The following is a 25,355-nucleotide window of genomic DNA, read 5'->3' on the forward strand; positions in this document are numbered from 1 at the left end:
ATGTATTCTACTCAACCATAATCATGTTAGATTTCACATAAAACATTTTGACAAACTAGATTATTCACGTAACTTCTTTAAGTACCTATTTAATTTGCTTTGAACTCTAAGTTTAACTCTTTTTCATTTGAACTCTAAGTTTAACTCTTTTCCACTATAGATAATCATTTCATACAATCCCCCCTTGCTTTCAAGACAGAAAATGACTTCAAGCTTGAAAGCAGAACCATTACAGGACCGAAATTAAAAAGAAAATCGATAGTTGGGAGGAATCTAACATACATCCAGTAAACGTCGCAAACTGAATATCCAACCAAAACAACCGAAAATAAGAAAAACAAAGGAAATAAAAACTGTACCACACACACGGTCGCTCGTGTGAAGGAACTCCCAAAGTAGCTAATCAAAATTTGCATTTCCACAGGGAACGGCCAAACTAATTTGAGACCAACAAACATCATAACTCAATTTACCTCCTAAACTCTAGGGAATTTACTCAATTTTAGATGTAAGTCTATGTCATTCAAAATAGTGGCGGTCAGCCAAAATCGCTACTTTCACGCATATCTCATGCAAATACATCAAATTTGTACTAGCAATTAACAGTGTTGGATGACTTAAGGTCTTCACCCATACTACAATTTGATTCGAAACCATAAATGTAAACATTAAAGCAACCAAAAGGAAAACTTATGCAGCTTTCACTTAATGTTTTATCATCCCAAAACTGAACATGCTTGTGTTGGTAAAATTACCACGGGTGAGAACAGGCTGAACACTCGAATTTAACCCTTGATATAATGTTAAGGGTGGCGGAAGCCATCCCAGTGGACCTGCCCACCCTTCCTGAAGCTCTGAGCTCCACACATATATGGTGAGCCATTAGCAAGGCCAAATGTTCGTTTATGGTCCCCAGACCATCCTCTCAATTTAGCCTACATCGTTCGTTAACTGAAGATTCTAGATTTAGTGTCCAACCTATCTAATATTTTCGCAGTTTGTAAAAATGTGCTTATCAGTATCTATACAAAAACTCAACATTATGGTGGAAATTAAGAAACTCTTAAGAATGGCGATCCAGGCAGAAAACAGATGTATGACGTCACTATAATCAAGGTACAATAAGTAATCCAAAGGAAAACTCAATGTAGGCCTTAAACACCTTTACATCGATACCCTATTTGTTCACAAACGTACCATTCCAGAATTTAAATTCCATGAACGAGTATCATGTGTTGGTTTTTTAAAAACACAAGTATTATCCCAGTTATCGTTAGAAAACACTTAAGAGAACTCCATTATTTAACCAAACTCAATTTAGCATTTAAAATAGGACGTCTAATTTTACGGGTTTATTTAAACGGGGAATAAACTGGCTTTGGCTATTTGGGGAATAAATAGTCATTTTACCCTCTTTTGCAGGCTATGACTATATTGGCTGAATCCAGTCTTCATGGAAAACAACATGTTACCTTAATAATAAAACTTTCGCTATCGTCTGCTTCCCACTCCATACAAGGAGAGAGAAAACACTATTTTAACCCCTCATTACGAAACCACGAGACCATATTTTACCAAATCACAGAATCATCATTATACCAATTTCTAAGCTATCCCTCTAATTATATTTATGCCAATATTCTCTTAAACATCTAAGTTAGCAGGCTAACACTCCCACGTGTGCCAGCCATCAGGCAAATTCAATTTCCAAATTTCAGCACAAAGGCAAAAAACAAAAAGAACAGTCCTCGCATAATAACCAACAACGCAATGTAAGCGTTCGCCCAAACGCACACCAAACAAGACGAAACATTGCTATTACAAAACTTCCAAGTTAACACCAACCTCGGTAAACGAGATCAAATATTCTATCAAGGAATACTCAATGCAGCCAATCGGATCCCTCGTGCACAGGGAATACCAAAATGGACAAATGCATTTACTAGACCGACCACAACCAGACAATGACAAATGCCCTTGATTCGGGCCATGACCACATACACAACAAACACAAGTGGCGCGTGCATATACAACTTCTGTAGCATACTGATCCAAACCATAAGCTGACCAACAATTGCGGCAATTTACAGGAGCCTTCTACAGGCACTGAAAGTATGAGATCCAATCTCAATTGCATATTTAAGTCCAACCTAAATTGCAGATGTTCAAGCAGTCCAACCGCTTATAATCCAGCACTAATCGCAACGCAATAGGTTAGCAGCAAAGGAATGGTTGTCAGGCCTAACTACAGTCGCTATTAACCAAAACACCACACTTCAACATCCAAACATACAGGAGCACGCTATACTCCATCACGCAGTCCAACTGCTGCACTGGAATTGGTGTCAGGACATGGAACAAAAACGACATGTTTCTAACTGCAGCCGCCCTGACTGCAATACTCAAAAAAACTTCTAGTCACCATACTCACTCAAATCCATCTATCAATTTCCACAAAACCATCAAATCTGACTTACAAAAACAACCACATTGTTTACTAAAGCATATGAAAACTGTATTAAGGAACAATCTCACCGGTTGATGCTCCCTCTGGTCCCCTGTCTGACGGTCCGCACCCCTCCCTCAGGCGGTTCAGCGTTCCTGCGTGTTCCCGTTGAATCACTCGCGGCAAGGCCAAAGAGATTACGGGTGTGTACACCTGGTGTGTACAACTCCCCACTTTTGGAACTTTTCTTGAAACTCGTAGACATGCTCAACACTTCCAAAGCGGAGCAGAAAACGGCCTCCAGCGGCCCACAGCATTTCCACGTTCACAACGAAAAAGTCCACAGAGCTTGGCCACGTTATGACTCCAACGATGCAGTGTCCCGAGCGGGCCTCCAAGGAGACCCACCTATCGGTCCAGCTGAACTCCGCGGGGTGGGGTGACAGGCGATCAGAGGAGAACGAGCCATCTAACCTGAGCAAAAAAAAACTACAACACAGATCAATATACTCCACACTGTCTACACACCGTAGCCTACGCCTTCCAAACAACTTCACATACGTTACCACGTCCATCTACCTCCAATCAGCCCGACAGGGCGCGCATCCATCACCGAATGAAAACGCCAGTTGCCGGAAAACCTAATAACACTCAAAGAAACATTGTTCACATGTCCAAACACCATAAACGTCAGTGATAATCCTTGCCGGTCCAGCGCAAACACGAGAGACCGCCAAAGATTTACCGTCGCACTTCCCCATGTTCCAGATTTACCTAGTAAATCTAGTTTATCTTAACCAACCAGAAAGCGAAGTCAAGCTCGTCAGCCCACAAATGAGATTTTAAAAGGTCCAACCTTTTACTGCAGATTTTAAAGTCCAACTTTAAGTTTTTAAACCGAATTGCGTTCTTACCTCCAAATTCAATTTCCGCAGGAAACCTGTACTGATCAAGCACGAGTCACAGCTCCCGTCAGGCACTCTTTCTCTGCCCGTCAAAGGATAAGCCTTTTCTGGACGATACTAGAATTCCAGAGCTTTCTCTGGCCGTGCACGGTTAACCTGTTAGGAAAGGGACTCGAACCGATCAGGATTAGGATCCCGGACGTGCCCCCAAAATGTGATGGCAATTTCTAAAATCCAAATAATTCTATGAAAATGGTAGGTAAGACAGGAGAAATCAATTGCGCAATAAACGGTTTTAATCTTGCTTGCAAGGAGAAAGTATACAGGTTACAAAGTAACAGTGGATAGTCTCTAAATAAAAACATCATTTCGACAGTATTTATTACATAGGAAAAAGGGGTGTGGTAAGATGCTGCCATCTGTCTCAAACACCTTCCCTTTGTTCTATCACACAAGTCAAATGCTATCTTCCCCCACCTTATCCTTCCTGCCGTAATGTTTTCTGTAGTGTTTACCCAAAGGGGCCAACTGACCTTACTGCCCCCTGTTGTATCTTCTCCTATCCTGTCCTAAAACCCATCGATCTGCATCTGGACAGACAATAGATGTCCCCTATGCAAATACCAGATCCCCCACATTCCTGTACCTATCTTAACAGTGGGACTCAATCCTTTACTCAGAGAGAATACATTGTATATAGAAATTTCCACAACAGGTAAGGTGGTTTAAAGGCTGGTGTTGGACCGATGATGGAGACAAGCTTTCCAAACTGGGAATTGTATTGATGATGTAAACATATTTAAACATATTGAGCTGTTATTCTACTGTTGATTGAGGTGGCATTACACAATCAACACACTGCTGTTTATTACCAACCTACCATATCAGGGAGTTCAGACAGAAAACACCATGTATGAGTTTAACCATATATCAGAGAACGTATGTACAGCCCTGTACATGCAAGTCTTGGCATTCGGTTCTCCTCCTTTAGGGTAACTCATTGCCATCACATGATCGTGTATATGATATTAACATACCTTTGATATTATTTATGCAATTCCCATGGAAATGAGCTAGGTATGAAGAACCGATCCCCCCCCAACAAGGAACACAGAATGGAACAGGTGAAGGCAGGAGCTGTGTGTGGGCGTGCACATGCATGCTAGTACGAGCTCAACAACCGACTGAGATAGTTCCCTGATGGTTCTATAGACAGGTTTACAATCTGACACGTGATTGGAGCGATCCTGCATCAGCTGATGTCTTGCTGACCAATTACCACTCAGGTTTCCTGGCTGAACTGGCTACGTTAATTCAGACATCTCTGAGTCAGACAGTAAGGAATCCGTAATAAAAAAAACTAAGCAAATGGAACTCACCTCCATTCTCAGCTGTTTGATCAAATATGAAGAAGATGGGCAGGTAGGCTACTCAGTAAAGGAATCCTTAGACCAATTAAAGAAGGACAAAGATTACTTTGTGAGCTATAACACCTCCTTCCTTCATGGATCATCTGGCTCTCCAGTCTTTGATGATAAAAGTTGAGTGTTCTGTATGCACACGGGGGGCTTTCCATATAAGGATCCACACAGAGCGCGATAGAGTATGCCCTCCCTCTCCTCCCCATCTTGGAGGACTTTATCCTCTATTTAAAAGAGTGTTGAAGTCTAACACTTCCCCAAGTTGGTTTGATGGAAAGGAGAATAACACACCAGGAGTCATGTCAATACCAATTCCGTATCATCCGTTTATTACAGAAGCTTCTGGAGACAGAGTGCCGGCCCACAATGTCCAAAGATCAGCAGTAACACAAATATTATTTATACCACCAACACGCCTAAAAAGCGGGGGGGTGGAGGTAGCCAAGCATGTTTGCCATTGGTCCAGTTTATGTTCTTTACCTTATATGTGTACGTGCAGCCCAACCATCATCTTGCCCTTTGTGGTTTCTGTCTTGTCTATTCTTAATTCACCCCTGCCCAGACTGTGTGTGTGTTATTAATCTGTCCCCCTCTGCTTCCTGTTAGTCTGACACACAGGCTTAGTCTGCTCTTCCACCCCAGCAACAGCCTAAATAAATAATTTCCTGTTTTCTACTTGCAACTTTCAGTTTCAGCTTATGCCACATACATTCAACATGCTTCAATGCTCACAACAGTTTGAGTGTACAGATCTAACATAAGTTGACACAATTTTACCTGTCCTGCTCTTATCAGGAATAACGTCTATATTTTAGCCCGGAGATGGGCTAAAATATATTTTAGAATTAGATACCAAAAACCTTAATTTTAAGTGTGTCATAATAAACTACAAAATACAGCACCCATACCACATTTTTCCAATCTTCCTCAGTTGTGCACTCCTCTTTCTAAGCTGGTTAGAGACAGTTTGCGCTGTTCTTTGAAGGGAGTAGTACACAGCATTTTACGAGATCTTCAGTTTTTTTGGCAATTTCTCCCATGGAAAAGCTTTTATTTCTCAGAACAAGAATAGACTGATGAGTTTCAGAAGAAAGTTCCTTGTTTTTGGCCATTATGAGCTTGTTATCAAACCCACAATTGCTGATGCTCCAGATACTCAATTAGTCTAAAGACCAGTTTTATTGCTTCTTTAATCTGCAGAACAGTTTTCAGCTGTGCTAACATGATCGCAAAAGGGTTTTGTAATGATCAATTAGTCTTTTAAAATGATTAACTTGGATTAGCAAACACAACATGCCATTGGAACACAGGATTGGCGTTTGCTGATAATGGGCCTCTGTACACCTATGTAGATATTCCATTAACCATCAGCTGTTTTCAGCCACATTAACAGTGTCTACATTGTATTTCTGATCAATTTGATGTTATTTTAATAAACCAATAAGGCACAAAACCTCTCACTAAAAACCACCTCTCATTTAGCACCACCTCTCATTAAGCACCACCTCTCACTAAACACCACTTCTCACTAAACACAACCTCTCATTTAACACCTCCTCTCATTAAGCACCACCTCTCATTAAGCACCACCTCTCATTAAGCACCACCTCTCACTAAACCAATGACGTAATTTCCTTTTTGTCACGTCCCAACCCAATCCCCCAAAATAATCTTAAAGGCTTCTCCCTTACAACCTGGGGCATCGTCTTCACATTCACCACACCTAAATCAAGAAATCAAGGCAAATCATTACAATGAGCAAAATAAGAGAAGTGTTGATTAGTACATAAAGAATATATACTTAAAAGAAAAACATTGCATAAAATATACAATGTGTGTCCCCAAACTCACTCCTGTGCCCCTGATTCAAACTGGGTGGCTATGGCTTCAATTATATGGCCTCAATTAAGTGTAGATGGCATTATATTAATATTATGTTATATTCGCTTATGACAAAAAAAACTAGCTTATGTCATGTGATTAATATCGGCCGGATGTGCAGAAAACGGATAGTTTTCATACTAGTACTATATGGTCAATCAATAACATGTTAACACGCACAAAAACAAGAATGAAATAACTTAATTCAACGTCACATTTGCTCACCCAAAAATAAAAAGGAAATTTAGAAGGAGTTTAGAGAAGTGTCCAACTGCAGCTTGCAGCAGTTGCTCACGCCGCGCCCCCTGCTCACGCCAGGCCCCCTGCTCACGCCAGGCCCCCTGCTCACGCCAAGCTCCCTGCTCACGCCGCGCCCCCGCTCACGCCGCGCGCCCGCTCACGCCGGGAAGCACCTGGTAAGTTACTGATGATAGCAATATGGAGTTATTTAGCCCGTTACGGTTTGTTTAAAATTAATATTAGGCTACTACCGATAGCTATTGTTTTCAGGTTGACGATTGCTTATAGTTAAAAGGGTGTTTTAAAAGTATGCTAACGTTAGCTAAAATTACCTATGTGTATGCACATGTATGCTAGCGTAGTGTGTGTGTGTTAGTTTGAGTGAGGTACTTCGCATGACATTTTTGGCTTTGGCGACCGTTGTTACCATACCATCTTTAGGTTTCGTAACATGACAAAAATCAGCCCTGTTCTGGGGCTTGTTCAGTATTGGAATCCTATAGAATTCATTGTACTCCAAAAATGCAGGTACAGATTGTCCAGATTTGGCCAATAACAAAATTCACAACCAACAGGTCTGCAACCGGGTACTATGATTTGTATTTGGATTCCATAAGCATGAAAGTAAAGCCTCGTTCAAAGGCTGTTTTAAAGTTTAGCCTCGTTCAATGGCTATATAAGTTAGTTTATTTTGTTTAAGCCCTGTGGGTGGCTATTGTAACTCTTCTATTTCAATAGCATACAGTGGTATTTTGAATATAAGGGAATCGAGTAATATGAATTGTCTTCAGTTTTCTGATACTATTACAAGTATAAGGTGTGTAATTTGTATTTCTGATTGATTTTGACAGTGACTTAGCTCATCACATTGCTCTGGGCCAGTGGACAACTAAGTTTGGCAAAGACATTGAGGTACATCTCTCCAACAACTTATGTACCTAGATGCACATGTCTATATTTCTGATTTGACCCAAAAACTTTTATATTGCTTATTTAACACTTTGCCCAATTGTTGCAGGGTTTCCCTCATCAAACTACTGTAAATTCTTGTGGCATCTTAATGTTGATGGTAAATTGCTTTTTAGTCTCTGATTAAAGGTTTTTGGTTTTTTTTTATTATCTGAAAATGATATAACCTCACAGATCTTTGCCTTTTACACTTTACAGTATGCACTCAGCCTGAGCAAAGAGGCTCCATTTTGGTTCATTGAGGTCAGTATTGTTCTTCTCACATAGGAGCAAGTATAGAGGAACTTAAATCCACCCTAACATTACATTGACTTTGGTTAATTGTTTACAATTTCCAGAAGTCTAACTAAGCATGTTCTATAAAGTACTTTGCACTACAGTATTAACCACACATCAAAGAACTGTTTGTGGGACTATTTAACATGGCTCTATAACTTTTTGTACTCTGCTGTAATTGACATGCCAATGGTTTGCAGACAAATAGTGATTTGTGACTGAACATGAACATTCCTCCTCAACTTAAATATTCTATTTCTTTTAGAGGGACATGGCACGCATCCGAAAATGGTGGTGCATTAGTCTAATGGAACGGTTCCAGACTGACGGGTAAGACAACTCTAAATTTTACTTCCTACAATACATTGCTTCTACATTAGTTTACTTTTTTTATTATTTTACTAATATCTTACTCAAAAGCCATGGACAGAGGTTTGCATACTGGACATTGCTCCAAGGTTCACTGCAGCCGATATACAGGGTCCCAAAGGTCAGCAAGAGGGAACATGAGGTGAGCCTGATGATGGCAGAGGACACCCAGTGGCCTTATCCTGTCTTGATTAATTCATAAAAAAAAACATAAGGTTGTTTTATATATATAAAACAACCTTACGTTTTGTTTATAATATAATTTTCTTTTTTTTATATAATATAATTTTCCTCAAAATGTTTCGATTAGAAAAGGATGACAGGTGCATCATATTGGAGGTAATGTTTACTTACTGCTTACACTGTTTACTGGCTATATTAGCCAATAAACATGGCACAACACCTCCCTTTATCCTTGCACTATTGGACTTATTTGCACTACCACCATGACACACACTATAGAGCACCTTATGCACAATAATTGCCCTGTCACTGCAAGAGTCTCATGCTTATACATCCCTTAGTACAGTCATATCAATATCAGGGCAATGCGTTATGATAGATGTTCTCACCAATAATTGTTAATTTTCATATTTCTGCTATGCTATGATTGTTGCCATTTGTACAGGCAATAGTGTAGTCAGTGTGTTGTCTTTACTATGCTTGATTTTGCCTGACCTGTATTTTACAGTTACCAACGTGTGTGCTTTCTGAAATCCTAAATGAAGTGGTACTACAGGAAGGAGATAAGGCATACTTAAGATTGGCTCTTGTGTGTCCACTGACTCCTTCAGGAGACGGGCACATTTTCAGTGGCTTGACAGTAAGTGTTTAAATAAAGGGTGCTGTGGTATACAATACTTGAGTACCTCACGTGTGTTTTCACTAACCTTATGGAAATGTTAACTTTTGATTGATAATTTGTTTTTCACAGGTGTCGCTACATGGAGCAGGTTTTCTGAGTCCTAAAGAAAATAATTCTACACCATGTACACCGTGGACACCTGTCGTGAATGTGGAATGCTTTTCAAAAACTGCACACCTGGTAAACATCTTAACACTGGATGGATTTGAATCTATGTCATTACACTCAGTATTTATGTCATAACTACGCTTAGACCACATCCTGAGTCTAGTGGTCACTGGTCAGTATAATCATCATTCTGTTTTTTCTTTTTCTTTTACAGAATATGTTGGAACAGGACAAAGGGTTGTACTTGAAGCAGTTTACTCAGAAGACCCACATCCAGGTTACTGCGATCACTTTTGCCGCCAAATGCAATAGGTAAAAATAAGGTGTTTGTGTGTAACAAAGGGGTGTGGGGGAAAAAATAATTGAATATATATTTGCTACATTTATTTACTTATTTTCTCTTTCAGTGAGAACGAACACGTATACTAACTGTTGGCAGACAACCCTGAGCCAGCTGGGTGTTTTTCAAGCTGCAGGCCCCCGTGACAATTTGTGGCTGGAAACTTGGGATTGAAATTTGAATTCTCCAGTGTTATTACAGACTGTTAATTAATTGGTTATGACAAAAAAGAGATGTCATATGTTTAAACAACCTTTGGGTGAACTTTTTGTATAATTTTAAAAATGTTAAAACTAACATCTATTGCGAGTCTACTTTGTACTTTATGCGTTTTAATAACGTCCTGTTCAATGTGGAATAAAATTCAAATCCTCTGAATATTGAGTCCATTTCTGAACACTGGGGAGATCGTGTGTACAACTGGTGATCCGGTTTATTGAATGCATTGCACCTATATGATTTCTACCCAGTGCTGTACATTTATCATTTGTTAATATAATAATACAGACAGTCTGACATTTCCATACCCACAGGATTAAAGGGCCTACATCTACGTACAGATACTGATCAGCATAAAGTCCTTTGGAATCACATGTAAACTGCAGTGGAGGATTTTTCTTTCAGTGCTTCGACCCAGAGAGAGCCTTCTAGTCCTCTTGTGACCAGCACACTATGTGATAGTACTGTCACATTGTACATAACTTACATCCACATCCACTTATTAAGACTTATTATTTATTATTTACTTATTATTTATTATTATGTGTTTTTGCTTACTTCTAAATAAATAGTTTTGTTGTTTGCAGTTCAATTTATTATACATTAGCAAATACAAAAACTAATCCAATACAACATGAACTGATTGTTTTTTTAATTGCATTCTGTAGTTCCATCCCAAACTATAAAGAACAGGCATTTATTTAGAAAAATACAATTTAGAAAAACACAATTATAAATACATTTTTTGTACAGCCAAAAAAAGAAGGGGGATTTTATTTTGAAGGCAAAGAAAACAAAGGGGCGCGGCGTGAGCAGGGGGCGCGGCGTGAGCAGGGGGCGCGGCGTGAGCAGGGGGCGCGGCGTGAGCGACTGGTGCAAGCTGCAGTTAGACCCTATTGGGAGTTTACCTGTTTGAGCCGGATTTAACCAGTCTAGCTGTGATTTAGTGAGAATTGGGTTTGCTGTGGTCTGCCAGCTTGCAGGTGGATACCTTTCCGTTTTTCGCCGGAAAAAAACATTCAGGATAAATTATTTATTATGTCAGGCATGTACATATGCGCGAAATCATTTTTCAATCTCTTTTAAGATGGATAACAACGAATGTCTGTCGAATGTGTGAATGTGAAACCTTGATTATTGCAATAGGTGTGTCCAAAAAGTTGAGTAATTTTAGGGCATACGCAGATGTATAAAACCATCAGTCACGTACATTGCCTTCTTTTTCAGCAACGGATGTGCAGTGAAAAGGTAATTATTTGAGTACATTTGAATGGAACATTAAAAAGGTTCTACATCCTTACACCATACAGTTTACAGCTGCATACCAGAATCCCAATAATGACAAGTTGAAAAGAAAGTAATGAAGTCAATACAAACATAAAAAATTAAATAGTTAGGTCTATAATAACAATTGTGACTATCGACTGCAGGCAACTGACATAGATTAGTAAGAATGTGAGTATAACATAAACAGTTGCATCGGGATTGTGATGGGGGAAAGAAATGTGTGATGAAATGTCAGTTTTTTTCAGTAACTAACGAGTAGAAATTCTTTCACAGGGCCAATGGAAACTATGATGAAGCCTGAGCCTGTTCAGGGAAACGTAAGTTAAGGCACATTTATTCCAAAATATAAATATTTCCATCAAAGAGAAATCTAATCTGTTACATCTTGTCTATTGTCTTACTATTCGTTTTTCTCATGTCGGTTGGATGTCTTGTATTTGGTCTATTGTTTTTACCGCATTCCAAAACACAGAGCATGGCTATGCTGCGCTACAGTGCCTTAAGAATTATTGAACCCTTGTTATATATGAGCAAAAATAGGCTATTACAAATGTAATTGTTGTTTGTCAGTATGATCATACCCTGAAGAAAATGGACTCATCAAAATGTAAAATTCCTTACAATGATATGCCATCTCCATGCCAACAAGCTGTTTGGACGTCTTTCCAGAAGAAGGCCACTACTCTTATCTGACCTATCAGGTCTGTTTCCAGTCAAAGTTCCAGTTAAGTGTTGCAAACTCCAGATGCTGAAAAAAATGTCTTTATGAGAGTAGAGTTTTTGTTTTTCCAAATAACTTGCTTGAAAGTTGGTGGTATCTAATTTTAGTTCTGGAAAGTGGTGATCCCAAGTTTGAACCAACGTTTGCAATTCTCTCACTGTGATACTTGGATATTTGTTTTATCCCTCAATCCATGCTTCTTACTGTGCATGGGGGTAAACATCCAAGTCCTTTTCTAGGCAGGTTAATCCGGGCAGGTTTATCATTGTTGATAAATACTTCATTATTATTGCCCTCACTTTGAAGATGGGTGTTTTTAGACATGTAGTCTATAGCCTTTGCTTAATTTAAAAAGGCCAACATTTCTGGATTGTTTTGTGTTCATTCAAGCTAACTAACTACATTTACATTCCTTATTGTGTTTTTTTTTGCTCATCTTTATCAAGGGCCAGATAATTCGAGAGTACACTGTATGTACAGTTCTACATGAGACCACCAGGGCATGAATAGATCTGAACTGCTATTTGTAGGAAATGGGGGGACCCTACTTGGACCCCACTAATGTCTGACTGACTTGAATTGAAGATCTGTGTTGGTGCTCCTGTACCTGCATGATAACTTTATCAAATTACTTAATGCTTAACATTTCAGTAACTTCAGAAATATATAATCTTATAGATTTCATCAGCATCCAGACATCCTCATGTATTCTTCTGGACTTGTGGACAAGAGAAAAAAGAGGAAATCACTTGCACCAACACTGGAACAATATGGAGCGCAATGGAACATTCTCAGGCATTCATTGACTTCAGGAAAAAAAACATGAAAAATGAAGGGAAGGAAAAGGGCCAGAAGACAGTAGATGGAATAGACTTTGTCATCAAGTGTAAAAAGGGGTACATAGTGAAGCACTTCCCATGTTGCCTGGTTGAAGAGAAAGATGTTCTCACTATTAAGACTGTCAGAAATAACTTTGAGGAAACTGTTGGGCACATGGTTGATGAAAATGAAAATTATGTCACTTTCACTATTGACACAGTAGGAGGTAAAAACACCAGATCAAAAGAAATACTTAAATACACAAATCTTAAGTCCTACAAGCCACTATGTGTATATGCCAAGACAACAGAGAGCATAGAGCAGGCTTTAAAAAATGATGGACGCTTCTCAGACATTGTCTTTGAACAACAATGTTACCTCTCTGAAACATTGCAAAATACTACAGTTCCAGTAAACCATATAGCAGCAAACCTTAATGGTCGCAATTTTGACATCTGTCTGATGAAACCTAAGACAACTAAGGTGGAAATATCGGAAGGTGACAGCGCACAGACATCTCTGTTGAAGTTAAGTACCAGCTCTGGAGGCAATGGAAAACAAATGTCTCAATCAAAACAGTCAGATGTAGGGATGCTACATTCAAAAACAAAGCAGAAACCACTATTCCAACCCGTGTTAGACTATGCAGAAATTAAAAAGATCCTTCAAAACCAGTTTGATGATCTGGTGAAGCACATGGAATGTAGGAGAGGGAGGGGCCAAAAGAAGACATTTACTAAAGAGTTGAGTCTGATGAAAGAGAACTTTAGTAAAATCCGACAGACATTCTCTGAGGTTAAGATGTTGAAGAAATTGTTGAAATTCAGTGACTCTGTTTGTCATGTGATTGTTAAAGATGTTGAGACTGTAGTTGGCACAGGCTTTGTGCTGTTTGATAATTTCATCCTAACAAATGCACATTTGTTTGTAAGAGATAATAATGAAAGAAAAGACTTGAAGCTGTTGGTTGATGTCTCTGTGCAGTTCAACTACGAAGATAATGAAGGACAGGATAGAAATGAATTTACAGCAAAAAAAATGCTCATTGACATTAATAAAGGATATGATTCGAAAAACAATATCGTTGACTATGCTATACTGGAAATAGATTGTGGGGAGCAAAAAAGCGTCCCCCCTGGTCTTCTCCGTGAATATGGCCCAGTTCCAGCCAGCGGTGGGGCCTGCCTCATTGGACACCCTGGTGGAGAAGTAAAGCAAATGGAACTCACCTCCATTCTCAGCTGTTTGATCAAAGACGAGTCTTTGAGAAAATATGAAGAAGATGAGCATGTAGTCTACTCAATAAAGGAATCCTTAGACCAATTAAAGAAGGACAAAGATTACTTTGTGACCTATAACACTTCCTTCCTTCATGGATCATCTGGCTCTCCAGTCTTCGATGATAAAGGTCGAGTGTTCAGTATGCACACAGGGGGCTTTCCATATATGGATCCGCGAAAACAGACCACACAGAGCGCGATAGAGTATGCCCTCCCTCTCCTCCCCATCTTGGAGAACTTTATCCTCCATTTAAAAGAGGGAAATAACCTGCTAGTTTTAAAAAGAGTTGAGGAAGAATTAGAGAAAAACCAATTGCTCAAAAATCATTTCCAGTCATCCAAGACAGATTGAGCCTAGGGATGAGAGTTAAGAAGTTGTGATGCAAACACACCCAGAGTATTTTAAAGGGGTATATATTCTGTGCTACTAGCAGAAATTATTATAAGACATTTCAGGGAGATACAATTATTCTAAGTGCCTGATGATTCCAGTTTCTATAAAATTATTACGTGCCTGAGATTCTTCTCATACTCGCTCACAGCACAACTTGAACCCGCTCATTTTCCACATGGACTAGCGAATACAATTCCAGTCTCATCTGATAAGGGAGGGGGAGGATGCAACTTGCCTAATTTTATGAAATTCAGTCTTGAATTCAGAGCCAGGATTTCACCTCTTTTTAAAGCACCACATGGCCTTGCATCCAAATATATGTGTGATGTGCTTTTATGACGTGTCCAGGCCCTCATATCTGGTGGTCTTTTATTTTGTAAGAGGTTCCACTCTGCTGGACAATTTGAGGGCCTCAGAAACGGTCTATATTTTTAATAAGGATCTTACAACATATCTTTAATGGGCTTTTCCTTAGAGTGTTTTTAGACATTAGCCATCTAATTCTATAATTGTATTGGTCTGTATTATTATGTATTATTAATGTTATAGCATTAGTCTCCCAGACCAACTAATATTTTATCACTTGGATGCTTTCTCATTTTCATTTGGTTATTTTATACTGTAATCATGAGTAAAGGGTGGTAGGTTCTATGGCTGCTTCCTTATAAATGAGGAAAACCAAGCATTTTATTGCTGTAACTTGTTAGTGCAAATGACAAATATACCTTTTGAACTTCAACTACAATGAAATCTAGGATAAAAAAACACAAGCCACAAATGTGGACAATATCAATCAAACTTACTGTATCTCAAGAATTGGTCTCTATTTTTATTATTTTTTAAGTTGGAGACATAATTCAAACATAATATTCTGTCTTTCCATGAATATGGTATTATATATTTACACTGCTGCAAATCAAAGACAATAGTCACATTGATCATCAAAGAAAAGTTTGCAGCTAACATGAAAATACAAGTAATCCACTCAAATGCTAACAAAAGGGATAGTGGGTAATTATGTATGCATATATTGTTGTTGTTGTTGGATGTAAAATTGTATAAAAATATATGTACCTCCTACATTTATCTCTGTTGTTTTTAGTGTTGTTTGTGTGTGTGTGTGTGTGTGTGTGTGGGAGGGAGAGAGATGATCTTCCTCTTAAAAATACAATTGCTTAAGAATCAGCACAAACACAATCACTGTTTCATTTGCCTGGTGGGTTACGCTTTATTATAAGAGTCTCAATGTTTGGATGGGATTTATGAACAAAAAGTGGAAGAAATTAAAGAAAAACTGAAAAAAAACAAAGGTAGGAACCAGCATCCCGCTCTTTTCTCTTCCACTCTCTGCTGCTTTCTTATGGGCCCTTTTTGCCACCTCTGACGAGGCATGACTGGGGGCATGTGTGCCTTGCCAAGGGGTGGCAACAGAGCTGCTTTTAGGGCTTTCAGCAGAGCTGCGTTTGGCAGCCCAGGGCCGGGTGGTCCTTCTGGGGTGTTGGCCCTGATTGATTCTGGAGAGGGGAAGGCTGAAGGGGGAAGTTCCGGTGGTAAAGACAAAACTGCGCTGGAATGGCCTAAAAAGAAAACAATCAGCAACCATTGAAACGTAGCCAAACCATGGTTAGAGGGCTGACGGTATACAGCAAACAGGGCTGGTTCTAGGCATAAATGACAAGTGGTTGCTTAGGGCCCCAGACCGCAAGGGAGCCCACGGCCGCATGTTGAGAGGGGGCCCCCAAAAGACGGGAACCAGCACTGACTGCAAGTGAGAAATGCTGCCTTCATGCGTTGTAAGACAACGGCGATATTTCCCCGGCCATCTTACAGGTCATCATCAACTCCATCATAAAGACACGACGGCAGCAGGCCTGACCAACAAAAACAATGTGACGGCCTACAGAGAGGAGGTGGGCACACCAGGTAATGCCACATAAACTCCTTCAAAGTCAGCAAAACCAAGAAACTGACAGTGGACTTCAGGTTGAACACAGCAGAGTACACCCCCATCCACATCATTGGAGGCACTATGGAGAGGGTAAAATACTAAGTTCCTCTGTGTACAAATCTCAGAAGAGCTGGAACGGTCGCTACACTTGACCGGTAGTCCGGAGTAACACAATGCATCTGTCATCTCATGTCTTGATTATAGCTAGTGACAGTTGGTAGGGCAGTTGGTAGTTGGTTTGTGCTACCAAACCCCTGCAACTTACCCAGAATGCAACGGCCCCGCCTGGTTCAACATTGTCCCATGTCACTCCGCTCCTCCGTTCACTCCACAGGCTTCCAGTTGATGCCCTTTGCTTTTAAAAACATGTGTATTTGTAAACACCTGTTCATTTCTGTCTTTCTATTCACCAGTCTGGTCCAGCAGTTGGAGCGAACATGCACAGACATCTGCAACCACAACAACCTCACATAATATTCTTAAAATTAGAACAAACACAGCATCTGATAAAGGTTTTATTGTTTCAGATGCATTTAATTGACAACATAAAATAAATGTCCAAAGTTATCTTATCATTTTCCTCGTCTATGACTGAACACTCGACACTCCTATCTTAAATGAATGTGGTTGGTTGAAAGCTTAATACCATCAGTGATGATGGAATTCTGTGTCTGGTGGGTGAGTCGGCTATTCTGGCTTCTGGAAATAGCTGCATCATTTGACTCCCAAACGGCTCTTCTTTTAATGCTTAAAAATTACCCTTATTAACATTGAAAATAGCTGAAACACTAGGCAAGAATTATGTAGTATGAAATGCATGTTCAAATAGGTTACATCTTACCTGTCCTAATTATTAGATCGTCTGCTGTTTTTTTACTGACATTACCCTACTGGAAACATATATGTAGAACACAAAGACAGTCTCCTCACTATTGATTCTGGAGCGTGGACATAAAACCTTTAGTGAATATGTTTTCAGTTTATCTCCAAATAATAGTTGTTTGAGAGCGTAATTTAGAACCAAAATTAATATCTCCTAACTGGGAATCTCAAACCAACCCATGTACACCAGGGGTACTCACATCTGGACCTTAAAGCCACTTCCACTGCATTGTTTCATTTCAACCCTATAGTTCCCACCATGGTCACGTATCCTAACAGGAGGTGGACTGTTTTTTAAAACATTTGGGTTTTGCTCTTCAGATTGACATCATGCTCTTGAACAAAAGGATACAATTAATGGTTTACTGCATCTTCAACTGCTTCTTCTGAAACAAGCATTATATTCTTAGTTACAACTCCCTGCTGTAACAATGCTCATTTTGACTTTGGGACACCTGCAAATGTCAGGGCATCAATGCGCAAATCAAGGACAGAAGGGTTCATGTTGGATTAACAGTAACAATGTCCACCAGGTGGTGGCTGGCTCTTAACCCACAGGATTGACCAACACTAAGTTCAACCAAATTAAGGTCCGATGCCACAAAACCAAATCCATCCTGGTTTAGTCGGTCAACTGCAGATATTCAGACCCGACCACTGGGTCATAAGAAGATCCACGAAGATCTCTAGTCTGGAGGCAAGGGCTGGATGACATTGAGGTGTGGCCTTTGTCTGGGGATTTGGGAAATGTAAGGTTTTACAATCATACCATAAAAGGAAGTTTTGCAGTCTCCTGTGTCCAATCACAGCATTCTCTTCACCACAGGTCTTTGTCCAATCACAGGTCTCTATTTCCGGTTTCTATCCAATAACAGGTCCCTCTTGCTGGCCTGTGTCCAACGCCACGCCTCTTATAGGTATAGAATGAACATATAAAAGGCAATGTTCCAATGTTTAGGCACAAACACTTCTGGAGGAACAACAACTCTCTGCTCAGTCTGCTTCAACATGGCCTCAATCCAGCATCCTTGTGTTTGTTCTCCGTTTGGGCCCAAGACCAGAGAGGACTTCTTGAAATGTGAGTAAAAAATTGCAACACCAGACACATGCAGAAACTCTCTCACACTCAATTGTGCACATACGCACTGCAATCATGTGGTCTTCCCACATACGTAATTGAGTGTGAGAGATGCGTACACACACAGACACACACTCGCTCACTCACTTAAAACGTGTTTTCTCTGCACTCAGATTACTGCCAGCTGACACTGGATCTCAACACCGTTCAAAGAAACGTGTGTCTCTCTGAGGAGAACACTAAGCTGACGTACTGCAGCACCCCTCACTCTTATCCTGACCATCCAGACAGATTCACCACCAACTGGTTCCAGGTGTTGTGCAGAGACAGTCTGTCCAGCCCCAGCTATTGGGAGGTGGATTGGAGTGGGACTGTTTTCATAGCGGTCTCCAGCAAAGGGATCACCAGATGCGGTGATAATGACTCTTGGTTCGCTGGCAGTGACAAGGCTTGGACACTGGTGTGCAGTCCAACTTACACCTCCTTCTGGCACAAAAACAAAGAGACACCCATTCGTATGCCCTGCTCCTCCAAAGTGGGAGTGTACCTGGACCAGAAGGCAGGAACCCTGTCCTTCTACAGTGTTACCAACACGATGACCTTACTCCACAAGCTCCAGACCACATTTACTGAGCCCCTCTATCCTGGCTTCAATCTAAGTGGAACTATAAAAATACTGCCCCTAACAAAGTGAGAAATGTTAAACAAAGACATCATAATGTTGTTCTTATAAACTGGCATGTCTATACTAATATTCATACAGTATACTAAGTTTCAGATATTCATTTTGTTCCAATGTGTAATTCTGTACTAATTCAATGCAGGTCATATTATTATACTGTTATAGTTTTATTGTGCCTGTAATGATTTGTACACTGATTTCATTATTTCTTTTATATTTCATATCAGTGTTTCTATGTTTAATAATAAACACAGATATTTTTGAAAACTAATTCTTGCTTGTATAATTTATTACACCATTACACTGTCAAACGTATTGTGGGGTGAATAGAAATTGATGTAAACAAACACTACTGTTCAAAGGTTTGGGGTCACTTAGAATTAAAAAATGTTTCAATGAAAACGTACATGAGATTAGTTTGAATAGGAAATATAACAAAATGAAAAGGAAATATTGATTGACAAGGTTTTAAATAATTGTGTTCTTCAAAATTTGCTTTTGTCAAAGATTTCTCCATTTGCAGCAATTACAGCCTCGCAGACCTTTGGCATTCTAGTTGTCAATTTGTTGAGGTAATCTGAAGAGGATTTACCCCTTGCTTCCTGAAGCACCTGCCACAACTTGGATTGGCTTGTTACGTACCATACATTCAAGATGCTCCCACAACAGCTCAATAGTGTTGAGGTCTGGTGACTGTGCTGGCCACTCCATTATAGTCATACAAAATCAGCTGTTTCTATCTACAATAGTCATATACAACATTAACAATGTCTACACTGTTTTTCTGATCAATGTGATGTTATTTTAATGGACCAAAAAATAAATAAAATATCTAGGTGACCCCAAACATTCAAACGGCAGTGTATATTGAATCTTTCAATTATTTCTGTTATGGGTCATGATAAACAAATGTCAAAACCATCAGTGTTGATATTCAATGATGAGACCAATGCAACACATTGCAGGGCTTGCAGTTCAACTCTCAATAATACATTTTGCTCGACCAGACCTTAAATGAACAAATATGTAAAGCATTAAGGAAAGATTCCTAAAAGGAACTTTATAGACCTTTATTTACTTTAATTGTGTCACACACACACCGACAAGCTGCAATAAATCATCTGCAACTTGTCCACACATTATTAATTTTTTTATTTGGCATCAGAAAGAGAATCTCATGATGAATACTGACGGTTTATTGCTCCTGGCATAACATCCGTGACAACAAAAAAAAAACTCAAAAATGAAATCTAGAAGTGGAAAGGATTAGGCACTAGTTAAAACCAGATGTATAGGGTGACTTTGCAAGCCAATCAGGTGGCAGAGTAAGACACTCCCTTTATTGTGGGAGAGGTCCTTATTAAACCAGTATTAATAACAATGTAGAGGCAGCCTATCAGATTAAAGGCGTTGCTTATTGGAGGTGTAATTTTCATTCCACCTGGCTTCAAAAATACTTTAAAAACATTTGTACCTCCCTAGCCTTGTTCTGTATCAAAAACCTTTTAAAGACCCAATCAAGCCTTTTTCAATCTATTTTGCAATGGGATTTTTTTTGCCTTCAATCAATGAAGTTTGGGGATAATTCATTCTCTGTATTGTTTCCAGGCCCGTTAGTGTTGCCTTGATCACTTAACACCATAATCTTTATGTATAACTAGAAAGTCATATTTGGTCATAAAGTTGTAATATATATTAAGCATGAGATAATATGTGTTTTCTCATTACAAATTCTAATTTTTCTACATTTTGGTTTTGTGGGGTGGGAGAATTTTGAAGATTAGCTACAGAAAGCCTGTTTTTTATTATTATTATTTTAAAAAACGAATCATCCAATACAGTTTACATCAACAAAACACCCATCCACAGTTCTAACCCCACAGAAACATATAAACAACACATTACACCTTGCAAACCTGCAATGACAACTAACCGCCATTCCACACCAAACACACATCCAAATACAGAAAAAAAAACTAAAAAATACACAATAACTAACATTGCACAGCACCTACATTCATAGAGAACTCTCAAACTCTTACATGTTAAATAAGTTTCCCATCTGTCAACAAATAAATCAAACTACTCCCCTCAATGAAGTATTTCTCAAAATCAATTTCTTTATAGTTATACACCCATTCCAAATCCTGTCTCAGCAGGGAATCAAAATAAAACCACACAGATACCTTCCTCTTTTCAAACCGAGCCAAATTCCTTCTTAAAAATGACAGCATTACAAGCGTGACTCAAAACAAAATGTAGAAAATCCACATTTCGATTTTTCTGATGATCTGATACACCAAACAACAACAATAGTTCCCAACCATGCCACTCCACATAGTTCAGGGACCATTTATGTTTTGATCACCTCTTTTATTCTACAATAAATCTCTTTCAGCCATTCACATTGCACAAACAGATGTAATACGAGTTTTGCAACCACCTCACATACATCACACTCCCTTGCATTTGTCTTGTCTATCTGGCTCAACACAACCTTTGTATATATCCTGTTGTGTCTTAGGTTGAAATCATTATGTTCACATGACAAACTATTACCCTGCACCTGAAGGGAGCCCTGTGTCAATGTCTCATTTAGGTCAGGAAACACTCCCTTCCAAAAGGACTCAGCAGCTGGTTGTTTAACCTTCCTTTCCACCATTATTTTATAAAACCTCTTTACTGAAACACCAGATAAGCTTATTTTCTTATCCTGATTACCCAAAAATAAACTGGGAAACACAAATAAATCTTCCCTGGACTGCTCACTGTTGATTAAACCCACCCATTGTATTGCTATGTTCTCTGTTGATTAAACCCACCCATTGTATTGCTATGTTCTCTGTTGATTAAACCCACCCATTGTATTGGTATGTTCTCTGTTGATTAAACCCACCCATTGTATTGGTATGTTCTCTGTTGATTAAACCCACCCATTGTGTTGGTAGATGACCTGTTTTGGTAGAAAAACCTGAAATCAACTCATATGCATAGTATTTAATCTGTCCTGCTTCCATAAATACTTTATTAGACAAAACCTTGTTCTAATATTTAATTTTCTTATTAAAAAAAACTGGTTGATTCATTATTAAGTCCACATTCATAATACACATTTGGTAAGAATTCTGACCAAGCAATAAACACTTCTTCATAAATATCTGGGTCCCGCTCAAGCATAGGCCTCTTAAGCTCCTTCAACAAACCACAGTCCCCCCACTCTCATATAAAAAAAAGCGGAAAAAACTTCCAGCCGTAGTCTTCATTACCATATAAATACTTCTTTCAATTCTAATCGCTTTTCTCCTCACATCCAAAACTACAAGTTTTAAAACCCCATCCCCATAATCTGCTATCAGTGTTTTCTGCGCAATCCTAACCCCCTTCCCGTCCCAAATAAAATTGGACACCACTCTATGCACCTCATTCAAAACCCACTCCGGCATGTCTAGCACCCCCAATAAATACACACATTTCGACAGCACCAGCAATCACTTTCCCCCTTAGCTTGAGCTTTCTATTGTTCCAGAAGTTCAATGTTTGTTTGACCCTGTTCAGAATCCCCATCCAAGTTACATTTTTTGCCACCTTCTCTTCCACACCATTGTACACACCCAGCACCTTAATACAATCTTTCACCACCTTAAAAGGCCTTTGACCCACTTCCACATTGTCCTCCCCAACACACATTACCACTGACTTCTCCATGTTAATTTTAGCACCTGAAGCCTTCCCATACATCTCAATACACTTCAATATAGACCCAATGCTTCCTATGTCCTTCACCGTACACGTGGTGTCATCTGCATACTGGTGTAGGACACTGACACCCCCTCCTGGCAATTCAACCCCCTTTATCCCTTCATTCTCCTCAAGCAATGCTGCCAAAGGTTCTGTCGAGACACTATACAATAACGCAGACAAAGGACATCCCTGTCTCACCGACCTCTCTACAGGAAACGTATCAGTCAAGACCCCATTACATTTGACACAGCTTTTAGCACCACTATACAGAAGGTTAATCTATTACACAAACTTCTGCCCAAACCCAAACCTTTTCATAGTCTGCAACAGGTACCCATGCTCCACCCTATCAAAGGCTTTATTTAAATCTAATCTAAACTCAACACCACACCCCCCACCCTTGTCATGTGATGAACAACATCTCTAATCGTACAAATCACATCTGCAACATCCCTCCCTGGAACACCATAGGCTTGTGTTGATGTGATGATACTACCCACCACACTTTTCATCTTATTCGCCAAAACTTTTGTGAGAATCTTATAGTCAGAATTCAAAAGACTAATTGGCCTGTAATTAGCCAACTCTAACCTACTTCCCTTCTCTTTAAACAATATTTTAATCAACCCCATCGACATAACCAGAGTCTGGTAATACTCTGTGCTGCTCCATGTAGTGAAAAACCTTCAACAAAATGGGCACTATGATCCCTACAAAGCATTTATAAAAATCTGTTGTCAAACCATCTAAGCCCGGACTCCCATTCCCCTTTGCTTTCCCAATCGCACCTTCTATTTCACAAAGTACAATCTCCCCATCACAATCTCCCCATCTCCCCATCCCCATCAGGCTAACTTCTGGCGACAAACTGGCACTGACCCCATTTAAAACCTTTTCAACACACACTTGATCAACACCCCTCTTTTATAAAGTTTCCTGTAGAAGGACTCAACAGTATCCAGAATTTCTACAAAATCCCTTACCTTCCCATCCCTTTCATTCTTCAGTTCCACAATATACCCCTGACTTTGCCTCCTGTTCTCCATACCCCCCAAAAATATGTGCACTTCTCCCCCTCCCCTCATGGAAAATAAATGTATTTTAAATATATTTTTGCAATGCAAAATGTATGTAGAATGTATGCTGAATATATGTCAAATACATTTCAGGTATCAAAATGTATTTCACCTTTTATTCTGAAATGTATTAAAAAATTTATACATACATTTATCTTTATTCAAAATACATTTCAGGTATAAAAATGTATTTCACCTTTTATTCTGAAATGTATTTAAAAATGTATAAATACATTTAATTATATTTAAAATACATTTCAGCTATTATTCCGAAATGTATTTGAAAATGTATAAATACATTTCAGTTTTGTCCAAATGTATTTCACTGTCAACAATGCTCTCATTACAATTTTATTAAATTTATTTTTAAGCCCATATTAAAATGCATATTCCAGGTCCTGTGAAAGTAAAATTATGAAATGTAATTACCGACGTATCTTTTATATCACATTTAGGTGTTGAAGCAAATTTTTTAGATGTGTACATTACCAAAATACATTTCATCTTAGTCACAAAAATAGTCTAATTTACTAAAGTAAACTTTGTAATACCACTACTTGCCTTTCCTTTCATCCTGGTCTTGTTTGGTGTAGTGGTTAGTTCTCCTGACTTTAGAACTTAAGGTCACAGGTTCAAAATGCCACCTTGGCAATTGTCTGATATATTTTAGCGGTCAATTTCAAACATTTTAACATATATTTACCAAATGTATTCAGGAATATATTTTCCAAATGTGTTTGGAAATATATTTTCCAAATGTATTCAAAAATATATTTAAAATACATTTATTTTCTGTATGGGTCCAATGCGTACTGTGCCCTACTTCTAACAATAGCGCCCAAACATTTGTTTTTCTCATAACAACCCAGCTCTGCATGTATTCTTAAATAATTTGCCACATCATAATTCAGATCATCGTCTGCCTTTCTCAGCTCCCACGACATCTTTCGTGTTAAAAGCTTTTCCCTTTGCTGAACCAGAAAAACCTGATGCTTTGCATATCTAATACTCTTCATTTTAACTTTTATCTTCACCCCTTCCCACCATAAACACACAGCTTAAGCCACTGAGCCATTGAAGGTCTAGAGCGAGATTTGCAGTGCCTTTATGGATTACGTAGGGGTCCCTAGAGCTTTGCATTCAAACATAATATTTCAATTCATGGTCTCATCAGACTAAAGATGCCTTTTATTTAGGAGTGAATTCTATCCAGCCACTCTACCATAAAGGCCTGAGTGTTACGGTGCTGCAGCGATGATCGTCCTTCTGGAAGGTTCACTTACTATTTTTGAGAAACTTTGAAGTTCTGTTTGAGTTGACATTATGTTCTTGGTCACCAATATTTTTACAACCTGGTGTGAGAATCATGTCCAGATAATTGAATTTGCCACAGGATGGTCACAGGATA

The 25,355-nt window shown here is 39.0% G+C and overlaps 1 protein-coding gene and 2 long non-coding RNA genes across 4 annotated transcripts; all 3 read left to right on the forward strand.

The window, feature by feature from the left end:
* The first annotated feature begins 7,815 nt into the window (after positions 1–7,815).
* Positions 7,816–8,586, forward strand: LOC117595546. Its single transcript, XR_004576772.1, has 3 exons — positions 7,816–8,105; positions 8,404–8,468; positions 8,559–8,586. It is a non-coding gene; the product is annotated as an uncharacterized LOC117595546 (long non-coding RNA).
* Positions 8,587–8,805: 219 nt separating this feature from the next.
* Positions 8,806–9,477, forward strand: LOC117595545. 2 transcript variants are annotated; one of them, XR_004576770.1, is made up of 3 exons: positions 8,806–8,846; positions 9,199–9,330; positions 9,442–9,477. It is a non-coding gene; the product is annotated as an uncharacterized LOC117595545 (long non-coding RNA). The 2 variants fall into 2 exon arrangements; XR_004576771.1 differs by having other exon boundaries at positions 8,807–8,846; positions 9,236–9,330.
* An 8,839-nt stretch (positions 9,478–18,316) lies between these two features.
* LOC105009285 (tripartite motif-containing protein 16) lies at positions 18,317–19,280 on the forward strand. The gene is made up of 2 exons (XM_010868704.4): positions 18,317–18,448; positions 18,622–19,280. Exons 1-2 carry the CDS (start codon positions 18,379–18,381, stop codon positions 19,140–19,142), a joined length of 591 nt encoding a protein of 196 aa, XP_010867006.2. The 5' UTR covers positions 18,317–18,378; the 3' UTR covers positions 19,143–19,280.
* The last annotated feature ends 6,075 nt before the right edge of the window (positions 19,281–25,355 follow it).

The sequence above is a fragment of the Esox lucius genome, chromosome 14 (assembly GCF_011004845.1).
Source record: "Esox lucius isolate fEsoLuc1 chromosome 14, fEsoLuc1.pri, whole genome shotgun sequence".
Lineage (NCBI taxonomy): Eukaryota > Metazoa > Chordata > Actinopteri > Esociformes > Esocidae > Esox > Esox lucius.